The following is a 27,951-nucleotide window of genomic DNA, read 5'->3' on the forward strand; positions in this document are numbered from 1 at the left end:
CGGTGAGATTTTAAAATCACCATGAAAAAGCTATTATTTTGGTCCAGTTCACTGCCATTCATTGCTTATGTTGATGTTTGAGAGAGCAGAATACTGTATGTCCGAGCTCATGGAATACAGGGACCCCTGGAGGTATTCAGATATATTGCAACCCTCCCTCTTCACTTCAGCACCTTGCACGGAAATCATCAAGCAACTCAAAACATCAGAACAGATCAGGGAAATGTAATGTGAACCAGAGTGAGTGAGTCATGAGTGAGTCATGAGTGAGTCATGAGTGAGTCATGAGTGAGTCATGAGTGAGTCAGTGAATGAGAGCGAGAGAGAGACAAACGAGTCACACAAACTTAATTATCCCATTTAGGAGTTTCCAGCATCCAGATGACATCCCCTGAGGATTCCAGTGTCCAACCCCTCTGAGCCCTGCTCTTTCCCCTGGGGAGCCAACATGGCTGCTGCGTGACGGAGGCTCTACCTCAGTGAAGCCATTCGAGCTGCGACTGGGACACCAGTGTTGCAATGCCATGGAGAGTTAATCTCCAAAGACAACATCAGCCTTCAATTGGCTCTGGAGAATGGTGTTCTCCTGTTGGTAGCTGCTCAGCTGGCTATGAACTCCAACGCAGACAGGAAGAAATGACATTGGCAATGTGTTAGGTTAGGCCACTGTATGTGTTGAATGTACTAAGACATGTATCCATTTGAATCTCCTATATTTGTTATTAACAGCATGCTATTGTTGAATACTTTCTCTATTCAGTCTTATTAAGGACCTATCCTCACAATAGTGTTTTTTTTTGTCTATGTCAAATAATGTTATTTTAAGAAGTTATAAGGCATAGAAAGATTTTACACAATGTGACATTAGTGCAGAATGTGATTTATACTACTATAGTTAGGTGAGCTAAGGCTAAGCAGGGCCACAAGAGTTATCTATACAACCTACATTTAATGATTAGAAGAACCTCAACCTTCCAATAGAACCAGTTCAGCAGAACAGGCAGTATTTATTACAGCTTCAATAGTTTTACAGGGCTATTGGATGATTGTTTTTGCGTAAAAAAATAAGCACTTTATGTATCTATTCCAAATTCTTATGACTTCTTGAAATGGGGGGACTATTTCTACGCTCACGTGCTAACCGGATGTTTGAAAGCTGTTATTGCCAACATGACTAGCTAAGTTATAAAATATTATCTTACAGTGTTGGGCTTTCACAAGGCAATTCAGAGAAACAAGCTAGGTTTCCATCCAATTGGCGACAGATTTTCATGCAATTATTCTAAAATCTGCATAAAAACAATATGCGATAAACACCTCCAGAGGTGTGTTTCCATCAAATTAACAGATAAAAGGCTGTGCTTGATGACGTAGTGCACATCAAATACCTTTTGCAGTTAAATTCCCATGTACAGAATAAAAAATACAAGTTAAATGGGTTTCTATCGAATTTTCAACTCTACTGATGGTTTTCTCATCAAAAAATGTTGCTAAATAGAGAGTGTGCTCACTTGTATTGGCGCATGCGCTCTAGCCAAAAGCCCTGCAGGGGTCCCCAAACTACCACTCAGGCCCCCCTTCCAGCATTGGGGAACACCCCAGGTGCCCATGCACGCGTGCACACCACGTCTATTTCAATGGGCACAAGCACTGTTCATGACCCAAACTGTTCATGATCCAAACTGTTCACACCCCTCTTGTTGGTGGAGAGAACATTTTACAGTTTTAAAGCACATTTTATTGCAATTCTTTTCATTTTGCCATGTCTAATGTGTATTCATGTGATATTTGAGTGACTCACACATTACAACAAATTCTATAGGCAAAAAAACCTAGCTAAAAAACGTTAGCTGACATGAGCTAGTTGATCTGAACATTTCTGCCAAGTTATAAAAGGCTCTTTAATGACCAGTTCACAAGCTAATCAGAACTAGGAAACTCTTTCCGACTTTTGATTCCTTGTACGAGGCACGTGTATAACTACAACCAGTTAGCTAGTCAGAACTGCCAGAGTTTCCTAGTTCCGACTAGTACATGAACGTGGCATAAGGTATGCAATGACTGACATGACAAGAGGAAAACTGGGACCCCCGTGTCACCCCTAGTTTGGGAGCCACTGGGCTAGAGCGCAGGTATAGGCTACACATGATTACATTATTATTATGGACAAAAGAGCTACATTGTTTTTATTTGTCAAACGGGCAGCCAAGCATCAATTATCATGTCACCAGAATAAGACCCTGGATATTTATTGGAAAGGAGCATAAAGCCCTGTGAAGTTCATCATAATTTATTTCATCTGTAGCCTAATAAACTGCATGCTTTCCCGACGAGTCGTAGTGTGAGGACCACACAACCTGTTTACTTCGATATGATGGTTAGCCTATTATATCAATGTTTGCAAATGAAAGCTTATTATATCAATGTTTGCACATAAACGCGTTTCCACTGACATTTCTCGTTTAATTAATTTTACCGACACAGAAAGATCCCACCTTGTCTAGCGAATTTTGTTTTGTCGACATTTGGAAAGTTTGCCGAAAAAGTTCTGTTTCCATCAGGTCTGTCATATTTTTTTATCTAACATACTTTACTGGCATAAAAAGATAGAATGGAAACCTGTTTAATTTTTTATTTTGGTGCACATAGAAAGGAGTCATGAGTGCATTCGGTTGCATGTGCCCCAGCGAATTTTCTTCACAATAATCAAACAGGCTCATTCTGTTCAGAACAACTCAGGGTATGATCCATGTCATATGTCATAAACTGTAGTATTGTACATCAAACATAGTGATCATAAATGTGGACACTGTATGACAGGAGTTTTATGATTTGGAAATGTGAAGTTCATGTGCACATTTGGAATCACGGATGCTTGGCTTGCTTGTATGACATCAAAGCTGTATTTATTATAATCCTCAACGCCTCGTCTTTCAAAATACATAGAGTCATCCTAATTTACAGCATTCCCTTCACTCAGACAAAGAAAAGTGCAAAAGTAGGTCTAGTCAAAAGTTTAGTACTTTGCACACAATGACTATCAAGCTTGTGACTCTACAAACTTGATGGATGCATTTGCAGTTTATTTAGGTTGTGTTTTGTCCAATAGGAACACATGAATGACCATATCCCCTTAGTGCAGCAGCAAGACACTTTTGAAGGCAGTGAACACTGAACACTAATTTCTGCTGCAGTGTTGACTCTGAGCTACAAGCATTTTTGTCCCATTTCGGCGTCTGTACATTTCCAGGAAGTTCTAGGTAACGCGGTGCATTCATTCAGTCCTTTGCATTTACGTCCCGTTTTCAGCTAGTAGATCGATAGATAGTTTTAAATAATACTTTATTAAAACTTGACTCTCAAAAATGCGCAGAAGGATAGACGGTCAAGAAGCCACTGGAGATGCTAGGACATAGAAAAAGGTAGCTTACTTCGCTAGGCTGCTAATCAACTAGCAAGGTTAGCTAGCGAGACAGAAATGTCAACACCACTGCCATCTCCTCTCAGATGTTCAATTCAAACTGAACTAGCTAAGCACTACCGCAAGGCATAGCTAGTAGCCTACGAAATTGCTGTACCTAGCCCTGATATTACTATCCATTAACTTTACACTGACTACATGACTTAACTTACATGTGTACACAATGTTTTAGTTAAAGCCATTCCAAGGCTCATTGTAGAGGCATTTTGACTGACACACATGGTTATGTAACTATGGCTTTCTGACAGCTGTAACTGCTAGCTAGGTAGCTTATCCACACTTTGATATAACATGTTGATAATTATTATCCTATGACAGACTGACAGACAGCCTCCAGGTTCAGGAGAGACCAGTCAACAACAACAACATCGACCACAACAAGGGGCTAAAACGAGCAGATACTGGTCGACTGTTACCTCAGTTGGAAAATGTCTCCTCCTCATCATCCTCATCCCTCCCTTTCTAAACTATGCATCATTGCAAAGAGAGGGCCAACTGTTACTGCCAGAAGGTAGCCTGCTGCAAACATGACATTCACCTTCCTCCCTCAACTTTATTTTTTAATGAGTACAGAAGGCCAATAAAACCCTTACATTATGATTAAGATTATCAGCATTGATTAATATGTATCTTTTTTTCCCAGATGGGGAAATTATAGATATCGGTTTAGGTCAAAAGATGCACCTGATGTGCAAAGGACAAGGACAGCCAGTTGGTAAGTCTGCTAGCTTGCCAGAAATGTCAACACAACTGTCATCTTCTCTCAGATGTAAGCCCTAACTACTCTGTTTCCTGTCTAGTCATACTGGATGCCCCCACTGGTATGTCCTCTGACATCTGGTTCCATGTACAAGAGAACATTGCACTGCTAACCAAGGTAAGGAGAAATACAGTACACCGTTTCAGGCAACTCTGTTAATGATTCAACAGTTTTAGAAGGGTTTTTATTTTTGCTGTTACAAACAAATTGATGGACTACATTCCCACACCAGAAGATGATAGTGTATGATATTATTGGAACCAGGACAATATTTGCAATGTTTTTGTGACAACTGCTGATACGAAAAAGGCTTGAAAAATACATTTGATTGATTGATTTTCCCATTTTCCCACCCACAGGTGTGCACTTATGACAGAGTGGGATTGGGGTTCAGCAAAAGAGTCCTGCAGAATGAAAGTACAAGGACGGAGAAAGTCTGGGGGATGTCAACCACTGGACGGTAAGCATCTTGTTTTCTCTATCCTGTCATTTTAAAGTTTTACCTTTAACTGCTTGTTATACTGCAATGTAAATTGTTAATGTAAAGTGTTACCTAATAGGCCTCCCGAGTGGCGCAGCGGTCTGATCCGGGTTTGATACCGGGCTGTGTCGCAGCAGGCTGCGACCAGGAGACCCATGGGGCGGCGCACAGGGGAGGGTTTGGCCGGCCGGGAGGGTTAGGGGAGGGTTTGGCTGGCCGGGATGTCCTTGTCCCATCGCGCTGTAGCGACTCCTGTGGCGGGCCGGGCGCAGTGCATGCTGGCACTGTCGCCAGGTGTACGGTGTTTCCTCCGACACATTGGTGCGGCTGGCTACCGGGTTAAGCGAGCAGTGGGTCAAGAAGCAGTGCAGCTTAGGCGGGGCGTGTTTCGGAGGACGCATGGCTCTCGACCTTCGCCTCTCCCAAGTCCATACAGGAGTTGCAGTGATGAGATAAGACTGTAAATACCAATTGGGGAGAAAAAGGGGTAAAAAGTATCAAAAAAAGAGTGTTACCTAATAGTCTATTACTACAGTCAAGGTAATAGGTGTTTGATGCAAGTTATTCTAAAGCCCTGATTCTCAACAAGCACACACACCATTCCCTATCAGATTTACTATTCCCCTTGGCTAAGCGCCATGTGGGGCCACCTCATGGATTGTCCAGTCAGAGACATCGGGATCCACTGCCCCACCATCTCCCTGCCATGGCCTGCCCTGTCCTTGACTCTCCCCTAATCTCTTTGGCTGACAAAGTAACGTGTTGTTGAGCATTAAATCTGTCTAAGTGATGGGTGGATGTGGTTGTATGTGGACGGTCAGGTCAGCAGTTTCTGTTACCTTGGGATCTGGCCCAGGCTAACAGCAGAGCAGGCTGTCTTCTTCTGATACAAGCAATCAATTACCCAGAATTCAATAAGCTGGCAAGCTGAGGGTTTGATGACTGTATTGCTCTCTTCTCCCTGCTGCTGCAGTGAAACCTCTTCATCCCAGCCTCTTCCCTCTCCAATGTTGATTTATTAGTGTAAGAGACCCAACACAACAGATGGCTGTCTGTGGGGAGCAGCATTTCACCTGATGACGATGCTCCCTCTCTCCTTTTCTTTTGGATGATTTTCTGTTGGATCTATCCTGCTTTACGAGGAAAAGTAGCAGGGGCTTCTTCCACGAGGCTACTTTACATTGGCTGATTTCAAGGGTTTCAATGGCAGTGTTTCTGTTGTTATGGTGTAGCTGCCGTCTCAGGGGTTGATGTATTTGACTGTAAAAGCCCTTTGTGACAGCTGTGGTTGTAAAGACATACATTTGATGAATTGATTGATGTCTTTTCCCCCTACAGAATGGTGGACAACCTCCACCGCCTCATCAGGTTAGCTGGTTTAGCCACGCCTCTCATCCTGGTGGGGTCTGAACTGGGCACGCTCAACGCCAGGTTCTACAGCCATATCCATGATGTGTGAGTCTCCCTGCCCACCTAGCAACGGAATCTCAATGGAAAATATAGGCTAACTCGTTTCTTGTTGCCAAACTTGCCACAAGTCAAAATATATTGAGATCGCCTAGAGTGATAGGTTCACTCCAAAAGTTGGTCGATATGTTCATATCTCAAAAGTGGTTGTGTAGATTCAGCTTTATGCCTCCATCCCAAATGAAAGGGAAAGATTTGCACAGTTTTTGACAAACTTTGGGCATTCTCACTTTCTCATCCTCATTTGAGTTCCATCCTATTCTCTCTCACATTATTAACTACAGTAACTCCAGTACTTCAAAAGTATCATCACAATCTGTAGCTCAACTCAGCACTGCATCAAACCCAGGGACATCATACATTCTCTACCCCCACTCCCCACATCCCCTCCAACCCCCATTTCTGAGAAACCTAGTGATTAACACGAGCAGGGAGGGATCAGCCTCCCAGCCCGAGGTGAGAGATTTAGCGTTTCATCAGCCGTGATGTGTGGCAGTTTAGAGAGTAAATTAAGTGATGGTGAGAGGACGACACCTGTAGAATAAAATATATTCCCCCCTGGATGTGGTGATGGGGTCTGGGCCCATCCATCTGTCTGCCAGTGGTCCTAGAGCAGACAGACAGACAACCGGGGCAGAGACATCCTTCTCACACTCATTACGGATAGGACAGGACAGGAAGGGTATAGGGGATGGGTCAGAACGGACACTGGAGGCCCACTTCATCACTGTTTCTTTCTCTCTTTTTTTCTCTCTCTCTTTCTGTGTCCTCTCTTTGTGTTGTCTGTCCGTCCGTCCGTCCTCAGGCAGGTGTCAGACCTTGTCCTTATTGATCCCATTCCAGAGGACATCTTTGAGGAGGACCAGTGGCAGAAGTACTGGTAAGTCACCTCGAGGAGGAACGGAGGAGATGACGGGAGAAAGGAAAAGCAGAGCGACTGTATTACTCAAGCCCATCCCTATTTGCTGTATGGATAGGATCCACTGTAGTTGATTATCTCTGTTGGAAAGGAAGCAGCATTAACATGATTAATATGAGGCCAAAGGAACTCATTAGTAGATCCCACTCTTTTTCATCAGGAAGAAATGAGAGTGGAGAATTAGGGTGGGGGAGAGATGACACACATTTTAATAAGTCTCTTTTTTTCCTATGCATGATTCATGTGAAGCTGTGGATAATGGACATATAACCCTATTCATATTCATTGTTCATAAATGGCCATATAGGAAAAAAGGATATTATGATAATCAGGCAGGACATTAGTGAAACTGTCAGTTATTCATAGTCATCAGTAAATAGCAGTGATTTACATAACAATATGGTAATATGGTGTAAAACAATACAGGTGAACACATGAAAATATGTAAGCTGAAAATTTGTTTGACCCTACCATTTACAATATTGCTTTTCTTTGTATCAATTGGAGGGTGAATGCTACACGCTCCCCAAGCGTAACATCTTTGAACAGCAACATTGTGTTCAAAGATATTATTCATGAACAAACACGTTCCATATGCTTTGCAAAAAACAAAAACATTAGTTATGCAAAATTCTTGTAACTTTTCCAAAAAGTTAGTCGAAGTTTTCCATAAATTGCGCTAGGAAGATTCCTGGAATAAGCAACGAATATGCAGGAAATCTGAGGATCCTCCAAACGGTGGGATTTCTGGAAAACCTGTGAATTTTAGGAAAGTTCCAGGGATTTTCCAACCCTAGTTTTGTCTCTGTTATTTCCCTCCACCAGCATCCCATTTGCTCTGTGGGGTTATATAACATTTCATTTCTTTAGTGAGATAAGAAATGAGTCGTTGAAAATGGCCTAATTTGTACGTGACTGTAAGTGGAGTCGTGTCATTTATCAGAGATATGTGTCCAATTATCCTCTGATTAATAGGAATTCATTTAATTTCCCTGCTGCCTAGCAGACTACAGTGTACTGGCTGGACATCCAATTACTCTGCAGCTTAGAAATCAACTGAGGAAAGGATTGCTGCATGAAGTAGATTCATATTATCTCTGATTTAGATAGAAAACAATAAATATGAATATGTCATATCAAGATTACTGAAACCATTTTTGTAGTTCTATCCAGAGCCACCGGAGTGTGTGTGTATTTACATTCTTCAGAACAACACCGTCTGATACAACTCAACATTCATACATCGTTACACATTCGGCGTGATGGTACCTGAGGAGTGCTGTAGTTTAGAGAGGAGACGGTATTAGCGTCCTTTTCATTAACCACGGCTCTCTCCCAAATTACTGCTGTTTTATCAGACAAAATGAATCGGCACCGTCTCCTGAGAATATCTCCTTTTTTATTTCTTATTTTATATGGACTTGAAAGTAGAGTGAGATGGAGGCTAGAGTAAGCTAGCCTGAAATACAAACTGATATGCTCTATTTCACCATTGTCTCAGTTTGGATCCCAGGCTATATCTTTCCTTTTGGTATTTCTCCTCTGAGGCTAGGAGCCGGAGATACTACTTCCTAATGAGAAATCAAGTCAGCAGAACGCCAGGAGTTAGTGGAATCCCCTGTCTAGCCATACAGATTTCATTCATTCAGGGACGTGGTTTTAGTTGGATCCCTACAGAATGAAGCGCATACAATCAGTTTGTTTTCTTTGCCCTGAAAATGGGTCTTGTGAAGTTGACCCAATTTTATATGTATGTATGTGATGATATATAGATTGCGTAGGGGTTTTCTGATAGTATAGTATTTAGCAGAATCACATAAGATCTGCAGTCAGCCCTACACTCTCCCTAAAGTCTATAGTAGACAATGGCCTACATGTAAATACAACACATTGGCATGAAGGCCAGGTTCCTAATATCTAGTGTAACAGTCAGTGTTTAGTGTTTTATATAGGAAGGAGATAGGGAACCATAGAAATCAGACTTCAGTTTATAATTGGACCTCATAACGTGTGTGTGAGAGAGACGGTATTCATGTGTGTGTATTAGAGTTGGTGTATTACAGAATGAATTTGTCTCTGGAAAATATTGACTCCTATTTAATATAATCCAAAACAGTGGGAAGTATTCTATTTTAATGAGCTTGTCCTTATTGTTTGTTTAATGAACGTTTGCTTGATTGTCAAAAAAACATTTTACTCTAGCTTTTCAAATGTGTTTACTCAAACTGGATCCTTTGCATCATGAAATCACTGGGGTATAACTATTTAGAAATAGGCTAATTACATTCATGATGTTGCTTGTTTTCCTTATTTCAGATATTCAGGACAAAGTTGTTTTCATGTTAGTATGACCAACATCTGCCCTCTTCATAATATCAAGTAGAAGAAAAGGACAGTGCCGGTTAAGGTGAGAGGAAGAGGCTTCATTTCCTAAGAAGGCGTTTACTTTAAAGGGTTAATGGTTGGTCAACCTGCAGTGACATTTTAAATGAGCAGAACCAGAGGGTCAAAGCAATGTGTCTGATGGTGTGATGAAAGCCCCACATGGCCCAGCTGGGGTGGTGGGCTTGGCCTGGGCATGGCCCAGCTGGGGTGGTGGGCTTGGCCTGGGCATGGCCCAGCTGGGGTGGTGGGCTTGGCCTGGGCATGGCCCAGCTGGTGGTGGTGGGCTTGGCCTGGGCATGGCCCAGCTGGGGTGGTATGTGGTGGGCCAACCTGGTCTGGTGGGGGATCAGTCTCGCCTGTATGGAAATCTGATGAGAGTTATGAGTGCAAATGGAGACTCCGTATCACATCCAGCCAGGCCCCATTCATCATCTGATCCGTCATTAGTACCCTGGGCACACTGAGGATACAGGCTGTCTCAGACGGCCCTGGGCACACTGAGGATACGGGCTGTCTCAGACGGCCCTGGGCACACTGAGGATACGGACTGTCTCAGACGGCCCTGGGCACGCTGAGGATACAGGCTGTCTCAGACGGCCCTGGGCACGCTGAGGATACAGACTGTCTCAGACGGCCCTGGGCACACTGAGGATACGGACTGTCTCAGACGACCCTGGGCACACTGAGGATACGGACTGTCTCAGACGGCCCTGGGCACACTGAGGATACGGACTGTCTCAGACGGCCCTGGGCACACTGAGGATACGGACTGTCTCAGACGACCCTGGGCACACTGAGGATACAGGTAGTCTCAGACGGCCCTGGGCACACTGTGTGTGTGTTCCTGTTCTTGTTTCTCTGACACCCCCCTAGCCAGACCGCTAGCAGACGAAGGTAGGCAGAGAGAGTTTTGTATGACAGGCAACGTATGACTGTCACTTTGTCAGATGATGGACTGGTGTGATGGGCTTAGATGATTCCTCTTGTTTTAATTTGATTTATAAACCAAATGCTTTTATTTTCTCTTTGTTTGTTGAAAGTGTGTGTCCATCTGCACTTTTAGTCACAGTTTTACAGGCTGGGTAGAAGGCTGGCTCTGAAACACATGACTAAAAATGGATCTTCTCTAGGATTGAAGTTGTGAGCTGCTGTTTCCAACAATTGTCAAAGGACGTGCATGAGGTAGAATGTGACGTTATTGATAACACCTCCAATACCAGAGCTGATGTAAAGATCTTTCCATACTCTGTGGCTATGTCTAGGTTGAGGACTGTATAGTGACAGACAGCAGTCCAGCCACTCTGCAGACCAGGCTCCAAGCCTCCCAACCCCTGTCATGGGGGACTCAGGGCCCAGATTACCCGCTTCACCAATGGGCTCTGGGAGTAGACAAGACTTGGTGGAGTGGACAGTAACACCAGGAAATATGACGCGCTCTGTTAGGATATCGATTGATGATAATTGAAATAACCCTGACTGTGAGTGTGAATCTTTCGTGTGTGTGTGTGTGTGTGTGTGTGTGTGTGTGTGTGTGTGTGTGTGTGTGTGTGTGTGTGTGTGTGTGTGTGTGTGTGTGTGTGTGTGTGCGAAAGAGAGGGAGTGAGTGTGTGTTACTCTGCAACAGAGAATAGCCATGACTCCATTGAAACGCTTCCTATGTTTCTGCCTCTCAGCCTCTGTTAGAACAGCACAGCTCCCCAGAGACAAGCAGGAGAGTCAGGAACCCCAATTAATTGTAATTGGCACCGCTGTAAGCATAGCTATTGTTGCTCCTTTCCACTAATGAAGCACGGCTGTCTCGGCCCCCATGTATTTCCTCCACTAGAATCTATAGTATTGACTCAGGGAGGAAGGAACCGCTGCTGGCGCTGGCTGTTCTGGGCAGTACAACACTGCCACACCGTGGCCAAGTGGGGAATTGCTCTGTTGGTTTAATGTCTGCATGCATTCATTCAAGTCTCTAGTTTCAGTAGTTGTTCATCTCAGGAAGAAAAATGTACGCAGCTTGAATGTGACTGGAGCCCTGTATTAGATGTATTTCCAAGTAACACTACAAGGTAGCAGTGATACCTTCTGTTTGGTGTCACTGCGTGTCACAGGAATCTCCCCATTAATCACTTGTAGTTTTATATTGCACTTTCTTTTTGACACTTGTGTGATGAATCTCTGTTTTATACACCTGCAATAGTCCATATTTACTTGTGTAGTACTCCATGTTCCGTTTTCTCTCCTGTAATACTCCTTGTTCCGTTTGCTCTCCTGTAATAGTCCTTGTTCTGTTTTCTCTCCTGTAATAGTCCTTGTTCTGTTTTCTCTCCTGTAATAGTCCTTGTTCTGTTTTCTCTCCTGTAATAGTCCTTGTTCTGTTTTCTCTCCTGTAATAGTCCTTGTTCTGTTTTCTCTCCTGTAATACTCCTTGTTCCGTTTTCTCTCCTGTAATACTCCTTGTTCTGTTTTCTCTCCTGTAATAGTCCTTGCTCTGTTTTGTCTCCTGTAATAGTCCTTGCTCCGTTTTGTCTCCTGTAATAGTCCTTGTTCCGTTTTCTCTCCTGTAATAGTCCTTGTTCCGTTTTCTCTCCTGTAATACTCCTTGTTCCGTTTTCTCTCCTGTAATAGTCCTTGTTCCGTTTTCTCTCCTGTAATAGTCCTTGTTCCGTTTTCTCTCCTGTAATAGTCCTTGTTCCGTTTTCTCTCCTGTAATAGTCCTTGTTCCGTTTTCTCTCCTGTAATAGTCCTTGTTCCGTTTTCTCTCCTGTAATAGTCCTTGTTCCGTTTTCTCTCCTGTAATAGTCCTTGTTCCGTTTTCTCTCCTGTAATAGTCCTTGTTCCGTTTTCTCTCCTGCAATAGTCCTTGTTCCGTTTTCTCTCCTGCAATAGTCCTTGTTCCGTTTTCTCTCCTGCAATAGTCCTTGTTCCGTTTTCTCTCCTGCAATAGTCCTTGTTCCGTTTTCTCTCCTGCAATAGTCCTTGTTCTGTTTTCTCTCCTGTAATAGTCCTTGTTCTGTTTTCTCTCCTGTAATAGTCCTTGTTCTGTTTTCTCTCCTGTAATAGTCCTTGTTCCGTTTTCTCTCCTGTAATAGTCCTTGTTCTGTTTCTCTCCTGTAATAGTCCTTGTTCTGTTTTCTCTCCTGTAATAGTCCTTGTTCCGTTTTCTCTCCTGTAATAGTCCTTGTTCTGTTTTCTCTCCTGTAATAGTCCTTGTTCTGTTTTCTCTCCTGTAATAGTCCTTGTTCTGTTTTCTCTCCTGTAATAGTCCTTGTTCTGTTTTCTCTCCTGTAATAGTCCTTGTTCTGTTTTCTCTCCTGTAATAGTCCTTGTTCCGTTTTCTCTCCTGTAATAGTCCTTGTTCTGTTTCTCTCCTGTAATAGTCCTTGTTCTGTTTTCTCTCCTGTAATAGTCCTTGTTCCGTTTTCTCTCCTGTAATAGTCCTTGTTCTGTTTTCTCTCCTGTAATAGTCCTTGTTCTGTTTTCTCTCCTGTAATAGTCCTTGTTCTGTTTTCTCTCCTGTAATAGTCCTTGTTCCGTTTGCTCTCCTGTAATAGTCCTTGTTCCGTTTGCTCTCCTGTAATAGTCCTTGTTCCGTTTGCTCTCCTGTAATAGTCCTTGTTCCGTTTGCTCTCCAGTAATAGTCCTTGTTCTGTTTTCTCTCCTGTAATAGTCCTTGTTCCGTTTTCTCTCCTGTAATAGTCCTTGTTCCGTTTTCTCTCCTGTAATAGTCCTTGTTCTGTTTTCTCTCCTGTAATAGTCCTTGTTCCGTTTTCTCTCCTGTAATAGTCCTTGTTCTGTTTTCTCTCCTGTAATAGTCCTTGTTCTGTTTTCTCTCCTGTAATAGTCCTTGTTCTGTTTTCTCTCCTGTAATAGTCCTTGTTCCGTTTTCTCTCCTGTAATAGTCCTTGTTCCGTTTGCTCTCCTGTAATAGTCCTTGTTCCGTTTGCTCTCCTGTAATAGTCCTTGTTCCGTTTGCTCTCCAGTAATAGTCCTTGTTCCGTTTGCTCTCCTGTAATAGTCCTTGTTCCGTTTGCTCTCCTGTAATAGTCCTTGTTCCGTTTGCTCTCCTGTAATAGTCCTTGTTCCGTTTGCTCTCCTGTAATAGTCCTTGTTCCGTTTGCTCTCCTGTAATAGTCCTTGTTCTGTTTGCTCTCCTGTAATAGTCCTTGTTCCGTTTTCTCTCCTGTAATAGTCCTTGTTCCGTTTTCTCTCCTGTAATAGTCCTTGTTCTGTTTTCTCTCCTGTAATAGTCCTTGTTCCGTTTTCTCTCCTGTAATAGTCCATGTTCCGTTTTCTCTCCTGTAATAGTCCTTGTTCCGTTTTCTCTCCTGTAATAGTCCTTGTTCCGTTTTCTCTCCTGTAATAGTCCTTGTTCCGTTTTCTCTCCTGTAATAGTCCTTGTTCCGTTTTCTCTCCTGTAATAGTCCTTGTTCTGTTTGCTCTCCTGTAATAGTCCTTGTTCTGTTTGCTCTCCTGTAATAGTCCTTGTTCTGTTTGCTCTCCTGTAATAGTCCTTGTTCTGTTTGCTCTCCTGTAATAGTCCTTGTTCTGTTTCCTCTCCTGTAATAGTCCTTGTTCTGTTTTCTCTCCTGTAATAGTCATTGTTCCGTTTTCTCTCCTGTAATAGTCCTTGTTTCGTTTTCTCTCCTGTAATAGTCATTGTTCTGTTTTCTCTCCTGTAATAGTCATTGTTCTGTTTTCTCTCCTGTAATAGTCCTTGTTCCGTTTTCTCTCCTGTAATAGTCCTTGTTTCGTTTTCTCTCCTGTAATAGTCCTTGTTCTGTTTGCTCTCCTGTAATAGTCATTGTTCTGTTTTCTCTCCTGCAATAGTCCTTGTTCTGTTTGCTCTCCTGTAATAGTCCTTGTTCTGTTTTCTCTCCTGTAATAGTCATTGTTCCGTTTTCTCTCCTGTAATAGTCCTTGTTTCGTTTTCTCTCCTGTAATAGTCATTGTTCTGTTTTCTCTCCTGTAATAGTCATTGTTCTGTTTTCTCTCCTGTAATAGTCCTTGTTCCGTTTTCTCTCCTGTAATAGTCCTTGTTTCGTTTTCTCTCCTGTAATAGTCCTTGTTCTGTTTGCTCTCCTGTAATAGTCATTGTTCTGTTTTCTCTCCTGCAATAGTCCTTGTTCTGTTTGCTCTCCTGTAATAGTCATTGTTCTGTTTTCTCTCCTACTCGTCTAATAGTTGCATGTTGATGTTTATTTTCATGAATCTTGCCCAGGAGGCAGAACTGACCCATTTCCACTAGATGGGCCAGCTGCAAAGTTAAAATTGGCCATATGTGCTTTTTGGATGTAATTTAAGATCAGGGTTAGGCATTAGGCTTAACAGTGTGGTTAGGGTTATGTTTAAAATAAGATTGTTTGAATTTGTGGCTGTGCCAGCTAGTGACCACTCTGCAGAGTTGCCTCCAGGGCAAGATTCATGACAATAAAATGCCAACCTGCTTAATAATCCATGTTCTATGTTCTCTGCTACTCGTGTAATAGCCCATGTTCTATGTTCTCTGCTACTCGTGTAATAGTCCATGTTCTGGGTTCTATGTTCTCTGCTTCTCGTGTAATAGTCCATGTTCTACATTTTAACCTACTTAACAGTCCCTTTTCTGTGTTCTAATGTAATTGTCCATGTTCTGTGTTCTCTCCTAGTCATGTAATAGAACATGTTCTACTCGTGTAATAGTCTGTTTTGTCTGTGAGCTCCCTCTCAGGTAATGGAGGCCCTGCATATGGAATGACATGCTAATGAGGCAGGGCCCTCTTATCTTGTCGGGGGGCCAAATTCCGACAGTTGTAACAAAAGTAACAGAGCGTCTATTCAGCCTGCACTAATCCAGATGGGAAAGTCAAACAGCAGAAAGTCCGCCGCACAAACTCATCACGTTATTCATTTAGATATTGCCTTGCCGCTGCTGAGGAGGAAGGGGAAAGAAGAGCCCTCTGAAATGACCAACATGGCTGAGGTGTTTTGCTCTACATGGTTCCTCCACTCCCTCTCCCCTCTTATCGCCTTAATTCATCCCGCCAATCTGGGCTGTCTTTACCCACTAAATTTCCCTTTGACACGCATGCCTTCTCTCGCATAATCCTCCCTCCCGGGCAGAATTAAAAATTGAGAAAAAGAGGAGGGAATAGGAAGGGACAGGACAGGTGGCTGGAGAATCCTTGAAATAATGCCACAGACAGACAGACAGAGCAATGATTTGACCAGATTCAAACAGGGGCTGATAGAGTTTTTATGGAGAGGAAAAGGTGACAGGTGAAAATGTGTGGAGACAGAGAAGTTCCTAAAGAGCCAGGTTATAAGAGTCCCTTCTAAATTGTGGGGCGAGAATGACTTCATGTGTGGAAATAGTGGCAAGGAAGATGATAGAATGTCTGATTTGAGAGAAATAAAAGGTCTGTGAAAGGCTGAAATTGAGAAAGGTAGCAGCAACTATTTTCCTGTCTGTTGCCACCATTAAACTTTTGTCTATTTGTGACTTCTTCCTAACGGCCATGCTACCATGCAGCCATTAGGGGTATGGCGTTGCCATCAGCCATTTTGGTTGGTTGCTGTGTAGCAGGTAGAACGTCCCATTGACGGCACGTGCATTGTAGCTGAAGTTTAAGACTGGAAGACTGTTAACATTTGTATCTCCAAATACCTGAGGCCCAATCAGGTTACAGCCTCGTCTAGACATCAGGTTACAGCCTCGTCTAGACATCAGGTTACAGCCTCGTCTAGACATCAGGTTACAGCCTCGTCTAGACATCAGGTTACAGCCTCGTCTCGACATCAGGTTACAGCCTCGTCTCGACATCAGTTTACAGCGTCGTCTCGACATCAGGTTACAGCCTCGTCTCGACATCAGGTTACAACCTCGTCTCGACATCAGGTTACAACCTCGTCTAGACATCAGGTTACAGCCTCGTCTAGACATCAGGTTACAGCCTCGTCTAGACATCAGGTTACAGCCTCGTCTCGACATCAGGTTACAGCCTCGTCTAGACATCAGGTTACAGCCTCGTCTAGACATCAGGTTACAGCCTCGTCTAGACATCAGGTTACAGCCTCGTCTCAACATCAGGTTACAGCCTCGTCTCAACATCAGGTTACAGCCTCGTCTAGACATCAGGTTACAGCCTCGTCTCGACATCAGGTTACAGCCTCGTCTAGACATCAGGTTACAGCCTCGTCTAGACATCAGGTTACAGCCTCGTCTAGACATCAGGTTACAGCCTTGTCTCAACATCAGGTTACAGCCTCGTCTCAACATCAGGTTACAGCCTCGTCTAGACATCGGGTTACAGCCTCGTCTAGACATCAGGTTACAGCCTCGTCTAGACATCAAGTTACAGCCTCGTCTAGACATCAAGTTACAGCCTCGTCTCGACATCAGGTTACAGCGTCGTCTAGACATCAGGTTACAGCGTCGTCTAGACATCAGGTTACAGCCTCGTCTAGACATCAGGTTACAACCTCGTCTAGACATCAGGTCACAGCCTCGTCTCGACATCAGGTTACAGCCTCGTCTCGACATCAGGTTACAGCCTCATCTAGACATCAGGTTACAGCCTCGTCTAGACATCAGGTTACAGCGTCGTCTCGACATCAGGTTACAGCCTCGTCTAGACATCAGGTTACAGCCTCGTCAAGACATCAGGTTACAACCTCGTCAAGACATCAGGTTACAGCCTCGTCTAGACATCAGGTTACAGCGTTGTCTCGACATCAGGTTACAGCGTTGTCTCGACATCAGGTTACAGCCTCGTCTAGACATCAGGTTACAGCCTCGTCTAGACATCAGGTTACAGCGTCGTCTAGACATCAGGTTACAGCGTCGTCTAGACATCAGGTTACAGCCTCGTCTAGACATCAGGTTACAACCTCGTCTAGACATCAGGTCACAGCCTCGTCTCGAGATCAGGTTACAGCGTCGTCTAGACATCAGGTTACAGCGTCGTCTAGACATCAGGTTACAGCCTCGTCAAGACATCAGGTTACAGCGTCGTCTAGACATCAGGTTACAGCGTCGTCTCGACATCAGGTTACAGCGTCGTCTCGACATCAGGTTACAGCCTCGTCTCGACATCAGGTTACAGCGTCGTCTAGACATCAGGTTACAGCGTCGTCTAGACATCAGGTTACAGCGTCGTCTCGACATCAGGTTACAGCGTCGTCTCGACATCAGGTTACAGCCTCGTCTAGACATCAGGTTACAGCCTCGTCTAGACATCAGGTTACAGCGTCGTCTCGACATCAGGTTAACAGCGTCGTCTCGACATCAGGTTACAGCGTCGTCTCGACATCAGGTTACAGCGTCGTCTCGACATCAGGTTACAGCGTCGTCTCGACATCAGGTTACAGCGTCGTCTAGACATCAGGTTACAGCGTCGTCTCGACATCAGGTTACAGCGTCGTCTCGACATCAGGTTACAGCGTCGTCTCGACATCAAGTTACAGCGTCGTCTCGACATCAGGTTACAGCGTCGTCTAGACATCAGGTTACAGCGTCGTCTCGACATCAGGTTACAGCGTCGTCTCGACATCAGGTTACAGCCTCGTCTAGACATCAGGTTACAGCGTCGTCTCGACATCAGGTTACAGCGTCGTCTCGACATCAGGTTACAGCGTCGTCTCGACATCAGGTTACAGCGTCGTCTCGACATCAGGTTACAGCGTCGTCTCGACATCAGGTTACAGCGTCGTCTAGACATCAGGTTACAACCTCGTCTAGACATCAGGTTACAGCCTCGTCTAGACATCAGGTTACAGCCTCGTCTAGACATCAGGTTACAGCCTCGTCTCGACATCAGGTTACAGCCTCGTCTAGACATCAGGTTACAGCCTCGTCTAGACATCAGGTTACAGCGTCGTCTAGACATCAGGTTACAGCGTCGTCTCGACATCAGGTTACAGCGTCGTCTCGACATCAGGTTACAGCGTTGTCTCGACATCAGGTTACAACCTCGTCTAGACATCAGGTTACAGCCTCGTCTAGACATCAGGTTACAGCCTCGTCTAGACATCAGGTTACAGCCTCGTCTCGACATCAGGTTACAGCCTCGTCTAGACATCAGGTTACAGCCTCGTCTAGACATCAGGTTACAGCCTCGTCTCGACATCAGGTTACAGCCTCGTCTAGACATCAGGTTACAGCCTCGTCTAGACATCAGGTTACAGCCTCGTCTAGACATCAGGTTACAGCCTCGTCTAGACATCAGGTTACAGCGGTGTCTCGACATCGGGTTACAGCCTCGTCTAGACATCGGGTTACAGCCTCGTCTAGACATCGGGTTACAGCCTCGTCTAGACATCAGGTTACAGCCTCGTCTAGACATCGGGTTACAGCCTTATAAGGATTTACATCCTTTGACAAAGTTTCAAATCTCAACACGTGGGAAATAACAAGCCAATGTCGACTAGAGGTCAATGCTGTGGGGTGGGCACCATGGGTTAGGGGGTGTGAACTCTAGGTTGGGGCCTGACTAGCACTGTGGGGTGGGCTGAGGCCTGGGCCTTAGGGCTGTGTCTTGAGGCTGTGGGCCTAGCAGTTGGGTGAGGGCTGTGGGGATAGATGTGAGGTTAAGAGCTGTGGGGTGGGTTGGCTGAGAGCTAGTGCTGGGGGTGCACTGAGGGCAAGGGCTAAGGGCTGTGGGTGGTCTGAGCAAAGTGGATTGGTGGGCTGAACACTAGGGGTGGGGGGCTGAGCACTGGGTGTGGCGGAGGGGGGCAGCTGTGAGGCGGACCTCACTATTGATTGGGCTCTGTAGGCTGAGACCAGCCAATTCGAAGCACCAGTGAGCCGAGACCGATTGGCCCTCCTGAGTTACAAAATCCCTGCGCTGCTCTCCTCATTTCCCCCCCCAAAATATCTCTCATTCTCTCCTGTCAAAACGTCTGTTAGAGAAAGTTTGGAATTTGGGCTGAAAATACATATTTATTAATATCATATTTCTAATGAATATTCCCAATAGGTATGTGTTTAGACCGATGCGACATTGTCTATATGTAACACTGTTGTAATAAACACATCGCTATGATGTTGTAGGTGAAACTAAGGTCAAGGACTCTGCTAGCCTCATCTCTCCCCTGTAATCTCTCAGCTTAGAGGGCTTATTTCTGCTGGCCTAAAGAACAGTGAAACACAGCCTAAAGAACAGTGAAACGCAGCCTAAAGAACAGTGAAACACGGCTTAAAGAACAGTGAAACACAGCCTAAAGAACAGTGAAACGCAGCTTAAAGAACAGTGAAACGCAGCCTAAAGAACAGTGAAACGCAGCTTAAAGAACAGTGAAACGCAGCTTAAACAGTCACATGTTGTTGTTCTGTCTCTATAGTTAGTCACATGTTGTTGTGTTCTGTGTCTCTATAGGTACAGTCACATGTTGTTGTGTTCTGTGTCTCTATAGGTACAGTCACATGTTGTTGTGTTCTATGTCTCTATAGGTACAGTCACATGTTGTTGTGTTCTATGTCTCTATAGGTACAGTCACATGTTGTGTTCTGTGTCTCTATAGGTACAGTCACATGTTGTTGTGTTCTGTGTGTCTATAGGTACAGTCACATGTTGTTGTTCTGTGTCTCTATAGGTACAGTCACATGTTGTTGTGTTCTATGTCTCTATAGGTACAGTCACATGTTGTGTTCTGTGTCTCTATAGGTACAGTCACATGTTGTTGTGTTCTGTGTCTCTATAGGTACAGTCACATGTTGTTGTGTTCTGTGTCTCTATAGGTACAGTCACATGTTGTTGTTCTGTGTCTCTATAGGTACAGTCACACGTTGTTGTGTTCTGTGTCTCTATAGGTACAGTCACATGTTGTTGTTCTGTGTCTCTATAGGTACAGTCACATGTTGTTGTTGTTGTTCTGTGTCTCTATAGGTACAGTCACATGTTGTTGTTCTGTGTCTCTATAGGTACAGTCACATGTTGTTGTTGTTGTTCTGTGTCTCTATAGGTACAGTCACATGTTGTTGTGTTCTGTGTCTCTATAGGTACAGTCACATGTTGTTGTGTTCTGTGTCTCTATAGGTACAGTCACATGTTGTTGTGTTCTGTGTCTCTATAGGTACAGTCACATGTTGTTTGTTCTGTGTCTCTATAGGTACAGTCACATGTTGTTGTGTTCTGTGTCTCTATAGGTACAGTCACATGTTGTTGTGTTCTGTGTCTCTATAGGTACAGTCACATGTTGTTGTGTTCTGTGTCTCTATAGGTACAGTCACATGTTGTTGTGTTCTGTGTGTCTATAGGTACAGTCAGCTGGTGCCATCCCTCCAAGCCATGCAATTCTCAGCTGCCACAGGCATCCTTATCATTCTGGGGCTTCTAAAGCCCGCCATCATCGGGACAACATCGCTGAAGACCTCATACAGAGACAGGTGAGTCTGAAACATCGCTGAAGACCTCATACAGAGACAGGTGAGTCTGAAACATCACTGAAGACCTCATACAGAGACAGGTGAGTCTGACTGAAACATCACTGAAGACCTCATACATAGACAGGTGAGTCTGACTGAAACATTTCTGAAGAACTCATACAGAGACAGGTGAGTCTGACTGAAACATTTCTGAAAACCTCATACAGAGACAGGTGAGTCTGACTGAAACATCGCTACTCATACAGAGACAGGTGAGTCTGACTGAAACATTGTCGAAAACCTCATACAGAGACAGGTGAGTCTGACTGAAACATTGTTGAAAACCTCATACAGAGACAGGTGAGTGACTGAAACATCGCTGAAGACCTCATACAGAGACAGGTGAGTCTGACTGAAACATCGCTGAAGACCTCATACATAGACAGGTGAGTCTGACTGAAACATCGCTGAAAACCTCATACAGAGACAGGTGAGTCTGACTGAAACATTGTCGAAAACCTCATACAGAGACAGGTGAGTCTGACTGAAACATCGCTGAAAACCTCATACAGAGACAGGTGAGTCTGACTGAAACATCGCTGAAGACCTCATACAGAGACAGGTGAGTCTGACTGAAACATCGCTGCTCATACAGAGACAGGTGAGTCTGACTGAAACATCGCTGAAGACCTCATACAGAGACAGGTGAGTCTGACTGAAACATCGCTGCTCATACAGAGACAGGTGAGTCTGACTGAAACATCGCTGCTCATACAGAGACAGGTGAGTCTGACTGAAACATCGCTGCTCATACAGAGACAGGTGAGTCTGACTGAAACATTTCTGAAGAACTCATACAGAGACAGGTGAGTCTGACTGAAACATTTCTGAAAACCTCAAGGCGTCAGGTCCATCTTAAAGACCAAATGAACATATCTGGGGTCAGGTCAACAGCTCGTATGTTCTCAATGTCTTATTTTTAAACCATGCGTTTGAATGTGATTTTAATGTGCCTCAATATACCTGCTGACACCACAAATGAAATTCCCTATTCTGTTATTGGGCAGGAGGAGGTGTTCAGGTGTGATGGTCCAACCTTGTTGTGTTGGAGAACAATCTCTAACATAGCCACATGATGGAGCTAGTGGTGGAGTAATGATCGTTCCTCAGAAGGAGGGGAGAGAGAGAGAGAGAGAGAGGGGAGAGAGGAGAGAGGAGAGAGAGAGAGAGAGGAGAGGGGAGAGAGGAGAGGGGAGAGAGGAGAGAGGAGAGGGGAGAGAGGAGAGAGGAGAGGGGAGAGAGGAGAGAGAGAGAAGGGGAGAGAGAGAGAAGGGGAGAGAGAGAGAAGGGGAGAGAGAGAGAAGGGTAGAGAGAGAGAAGGGGGGAGAGAGAGACGGGGGGAGGGAGAGAGAGAGAGAGACGGGGGGAGGGAGAGAGAGAGAGAGAGGGGAGAGAGGAGAGAGGAGAGAGAGAGAGGGGAGAGAGGAGAGAGAGAGAGGGGAGAGAGAGAGAGGGGAGAGAGGAGAGAGAGAGAAGGGGAGAGAGAGAGAAGGGGAGAGAGAGAGAAGGGGAGAGAGAGAGAAGGGTAGAGAGAGAGAAGGGGGGAGGGAGAGAGAGAGAGAGACGGGGGGAGAGAGAGAGAGACCGGGGGGAGAGAGAGAGACGGGGGAGAGAGAGAGACGGGGGGAGGGAGAGAGAGGGAGGGAGAGAGAGGGAGGGAGAGAGAGAGAGGGAGGCAGGGGAGAGGGAGAGAGAGAGTGAGGGAGAGAGAGAGAGAGATGGGGAGGAAGGGAGAGAGAGAGAGATGGGGGAGGAAGGGAGAGAGAGATGGGGGGGGAGGGAGGGAGAGAGAGATGGGGAGGGAGGGAGAGAGAGAGATGGGGAGGGAGGGAGAGAGAGAGATGGGGAGGGAGGGAGAGAGAGAGATGGGGAGGGAGGGAGAGAGAGAGATGGGGAGGGAGGGAGAGAGAGAGATGGGGAGGGAGGGAGAGAGAGAGATGGGGAGGGAGGGAGAGAGAGAGATGGGGAGGGAGGGAGAGAGAGAGGGCGGAGGGAGAGAGAGAGAGAGAGAGATGGGGAGGGATTGAGAGAGAGAGGGCGGAGGGAGAGAGAGAGAGAGAGAGATGGGGGAGGGAGGGAGAGAGAGATGGGGAGGAAAATGAACTGTGACTATTGATAACTGCTCCAGGTTAAAGTCTGAACGGTTTGTTAAAATATCTTGGTTCTATTTTCTGGGACCCACTTTTTGATAGCAACAAAGATTGACTTATTTCAGCTTTTGAAATATTTCAGTTACCAAGGCGTTAAGGACATCAAGTGAGTCATTTTGCTTAAATTGTAGGAAAAGAGAAAGGTTTGGAGAGAGACAAGGGAATGTTATAATGCACACACTTAGTTTCAGGCCATGGTCCAATGTTATCATATGTCTTTGTGTTCTCAGAAGTACCTCCTCAGTAACCCAGCCCACCGGAGCAGTGCTGTAGATGAACAGTTCTTCCTGAATGAAAGTGCTTCTCAAGTCAGGTGAGACCAACATACAGTACATGTGAATGTGGTATAAAGCTGTCATCACACAATCATTTTGGATATGCTCTACAGTAGGTAACGCAAGTGTAAAAGCAAACTTGTTTTGAGATTTTGTATGTAATGTTTTGATTATTTTTCAGGGAAATCTTCGAATTCAAACCCCTCTCCAGTAGGACTTCTGTGAGTGTGATTATTGGGGATTCTTTTGATGAGCAAATTCCTGCTCCTCTAAACCAAGTGAGTAGTGTACAACCTTCCTCCCTCCATTAGTCTAGTGGCTAGCCCAATTACATTTCCCAATCTTCACCCCGAAGTATGTACTCCTGGGTAGGGTTGAACAATTCCTGGAACTTAAGGCAGCAGGTACAGTGGGGAGAAGAAGTATTTGATACACTTCCGATTTTGTAGGTTTTCCTACTTACAAAGCATGTAGAGGTCTGTAATTTTTATCATAGGTACACTTCAACTGTGAGAGACAGAATCCAGAAAATCACATTGTATGATTTTTAAGTAATTAATTTGCATTTTATTGCATGACATAAGTATTTGATCACCTACCAACCAGTAAGAATTCCGGCTCTCACAGACCTGTTAGTTTTTCTTTAAGAAGCCCTCCTGTTCCCCACTCATTACCTGTATTAACTGCACCTGTTTGAACTCGTTACCTGTATAAAAGACACCTGTCCACACACTCAATCAAACAGACTCCAACCTCTCCACAATGGCCAAGACCAGAGAGCTGTTTAAGGACATCAGGGATAAAATTGTAGACCTGCACAAGGCTGGGATGGGCTACAGGACAATAGGCAAGCAGCTTGGTGAGACGGCACCAACTGTTGGCGCAATTATTAGAAAATGGAAGAAGTTCAAGATGACGGTCAATCACCCTCGGTCTGGGGCTCCATGCAAGATCTCACCTCGTGGGGCATCAATGATCATGAGGAAGGTGAGGGATCAGCCCAGAAATACACGGCAGGACCTGGTCAATGACCTGAAGAGAGCTTGGGACCACAGTCTCAAAGAAAACCATTAGTAACACACTACGCCGTCATGGATTAAAATCCTGTAGCGCACGCAAGGTCCCCCTGCTCAAGCCAGCGCATGTCCAGGCTCGTCTGAAGTTTGCCAATGACCATCTGGATGATCCAGAGGAGGAATGGGAGAAGGTCATGTGGTCTGATGAGACAAAAAATAGAGCTTATTGGTCTAAACTCCACTCGCTGTGTTTGGAGGAAGAAGAAGGATGAGTACAACCCCAAGAACACCATCCCAACCGTGAAGCATGGAGGTGGAAACATCATTCTTTGGGGATGCTTTGCTGCAAAGGGGACAGGACGACTGCACCGTATTTAGGGGAGGATGGATGGGGCCATGTATCGCGAGATCTTGGCCAACAACCTCCTTCCCTCAGTAAGAGCATTGAAGATGGGTCGTGGCTGGGTCTTCCAGCATGACAATGACCCGAAACACACAGCCAGGGCAACTAAGGAGTGGCTCCGTAAGAAGCATCTCAAGGTCCTGGAGTGGCCTTGCCAGTCTCCAGACCTGAACCCAATATAAAATCTTTGGAGGGAGCTGAAAGTCCGTATTGCCCAGCGACAGCCCCGAAACCTGAAGGATCTGGAGAAGGTCTGTTTGGAGGAGTGGGCCAAAATCCCTGCTGCAGTGTGTGCAAACCTGGTCAAGAACTACAGGAAACGTATGATCTCTGTAATTGCAAACAAAGGTTTCTGTACCAAATATTAAGTTCTGCTTTTCTGATGTATCAAATACTTAGGTCATGCAATAAAATGCAAATTAATTACTTAAAAATCATACAATGTGATTATCTGGATTTTTGTTTTAGATTCTGTCTCTCACAGTTGAAGTGTACCTATGATACAAAATTACAGACCTCTACATGCTTTGTAAGTAGGAAAACCTGCAAAATCGGCATTGTATCAAATACTTGTTCTCCCCACTGTAGCTGACTTGTGGTGACTATTCAGCAGCCTGATGGTCTGGGGCTAGAAGCTATTGGCCAGTCTGTTAGTTTTAGCCATGAAGCTCCTGTACTGCCTGCATCTGAATCGTGGTTCGGGTGGCTGAGGTTCCTGATGATCTTCTTGGCCTTCCTGCGACACTTTGCAGGCCATGTGCATCCAATGGTGCGTTCGGCTTAGCAAACCCACCTCTGTAGTGCCTTGCGGTCAGTGGTGGTGGAGTTTCCGTACCAGGATGTGATGCTGACCAACAGTATGCTCTCGATGGTGCTCCTGTAGAACACTGAGGATCCTCGGGGACAGACCAAATTTCTTCAGCCTCCTGAGGTTAAAGAGTCACTGCCGTGCCTTCTTCACCACGGTGTCCGTGCGGTTTGACCATTTCAACTCCTCAGAGAACTTGACGTTTTTGGCCGTCTCCACAGCGGGACCGTTGATGAGAATGGAGGCGTGCCCAGCTTGGTTCCTCCTGAAGTCCACAATCACCTCTTTTGTTTTGCTGAGGTTGAGGGAGGGGTTGTTTACCTGGCACCACACCGTCAGAGTGCCTACCTCCTCCCTGTAGGCCATCTCGTCTTTGTCGGTAATCAGGCCTACTACTGTCGTGTCATCAGCGAACTTGATGATGGAGTTGGAACTGTGTGAGGTCACGCAGTCGTGGGTATACAGGGAGTACAGGAGGAGACTAATAAGATGCCCCCCGTGTGGAGGCGGTAATGTTGCATACCTTCACCACCTTGGGGTGGCCTGTCAGGAAGTCCAGGACCCAGTTGCATAGGGAGGAGTTAAGCCCTAGGGCTGTGAGCTCAGAGGGCGCTATGGTATTGAAGGCTGAGCTGAACAGCAACGGAACATATTCCAGTCCACGTGATCACAACAGTCTTGAAGCATGGATTATGATTGGTCAGACCAGTGTTGTACAGACCTGACCACTTTCCTCTTGAGTCTTTGTTTGTAGGTGGGGAAGAGCAAAATGGAGTCACGGTCAGATTTACCAAAGGGAGACAGGAGATGGCCTTATAACCGCGTTGAAAAGGTGTGTAGCAGTGGTACAGCGTAGAATCTCCGCTAGTTGGACAGTCAATGTCTTGATAGTAATTCGGGAGCACAGTTCTCCACGACAATGAACGCTGCTCTCCGGGTACTTGGTCTCCAGTTTATTCAGGGTCCAATGAAGATCTTTGAGAGATTTCTTGGTGTCAGTTTAGGGCGGGATGTACACAGAAGTAGTGATAATAACTGAAAACTCTATTGGATGGTAAAAAGAGGGACATTTGATGACCAAGTATTCCAAGTCGTGAGTGCAGAAGCTTGCAACTTTCTGTAAGTGTTCCCTGCCGCACTACTTGTTATTGGTCATAAAACAGAGCCCTCTGCCTTTGTTCTTGCCAGAGAGAGCCCTCTTCCTATCCGCTCGATGAACTGTCAAACAAACACGCTGGTTGTATATAATCTGTTTCTATGCCAGAGGAAAGCCAGGTCACAGAAAAACAGAGTGTGTTGCAGAATCATACTCCCTCTGGAAGGAGATCCTCGCTCTGAGTTTATTCACTAATGATTGAGCATTGGAGAGTAGTATGCTTGGTAATGGAGGACGGGTCACCAGGCGTCTCAATGTCATTAAGAACCCCCCCCCCCCCCCCCCCCCCCCCACGTCTGCCTCTCCATCGGTGTCTTTATTTCCTGCTCTCTGATTGGACTCCCAGGCAACCCGGCGCCTCACCGAATAATCTAGACCATTGTTTCGCTATCTCTGGGAATTTGTGAAGGTTGGGTGGACGGTGACTACCCAGCGATTCATATTCCTGTTCTACCTGGTGGGGGGGACACACCCCTGGGGTGATGATGAAGTGATGCACAAAACAAACTGAGTAAGAACATTTTAGAAAAACACTAGAAATAGTAGAAACCTGCAATGTTTTGTAGGAGCTCGAGGTGATGCTCCATTCATTGCTGCCGTCTTAGCCAACACCTGCTCTAGTTCAGGGGACCTGCACTACTGTACAGTGCACACTTCGGGGAGAAAGGGGGTGGATGGAATTGGGATGATGCATATTGACTGTTTCTCACAGGGCCCTCAAACTCTAACTCAAATGAACATTGACTGACTATATGTGCTTCCATATCAGGTGGTGGCCCAGCTTCAGAAGACGTTACTGGAGCAGACTTACCCCTCGGCCAACCAGATCCATGTTAAAGGAGGGGACCGAAGGATGATCTACAAGAGGCCGTCTGTTGTTAGCAAACACCTGTCGAAGCTGGTGTCCCAACGGCAGTCCGAACAGCAGAGCCAATGACCATAGGGATCTATAGAAGACATCTAGTTCATATGCTCTAATTTCAAGGTTTGAATTCTGTGCCAGTGACACACTGATTCTGCTGCCAAATGTCTCAACTACACTCACAACTGGAAGATGAAGTCATGTCACAGAGGTTCCTTGTTTCTTTTTTTCAGGGATGATTTTTGACTGGAATATACTTGACATGTGCATGTCCACACATGAAACCGGTTTCAATCGCTAGATTTTTTTATATACTTTATTACAAGTACAAATATCAGACAGTTTTGCCTTAATGTTTGTAAATAAATAAAGTTTTCTGAATTTGTATCTGTG

The 27,951-nt window shown here is 45.1% G+C and overlaps 1 protein-coding gene across 1 annotated transcript; it reads left to right on the forward strand.

Annotated features, from left to right (window-relative positions):
- The first annotated feature begins 820 nt into the window (after positions 1-820).
- On the forward strand, positions 821-27,945 carry LOC129837263 (uncharacterized). Its single transcript, XM_055903280.1, has 11 exons — positions 821-3,422; positions 3,800-3,992; positions 4,125-4,196; positions 4,282-4,358; positions 4,601-4,701; positions 6,061-6,177; positions 6,995-7,069; positions 20,721-20,849; positions 23,269-23,351; positions 23,495-23,591; positions 27,466-27,945. The coding sequence occupies exons 3-9, from the start codon at positions 4,160-4,162 to the stop codon at positions 23,309-23,311; spliced, it is 579 nt and encodes a 192-aa protein (XP_055759255.1). The 5' UTR covers positions 821-3,422; positions 3,800-3,992; positions 4,125-4,159; the 3' UTR covers positions 23,312-23,351; positions 23,495-23,591; positions 27,466-27,945.
- Positions 27,946-27,951: the final 6 nt, after the last annotated feature.

Source organism: Salvelinus fontinalis, chromosome 38 (assembly GCF_029448725.1).
Source record: "Salvelinus fontinalis isolate EN_2023a chromosome 38, ASM2944872v1, whole genome shotgun sequence".
NCBI lineage: Eukaryota > Metazoa > Chordata > Actinopteri > Salmoniformes > Salmonidae > Salvelinus > Salvelinus fontinalis.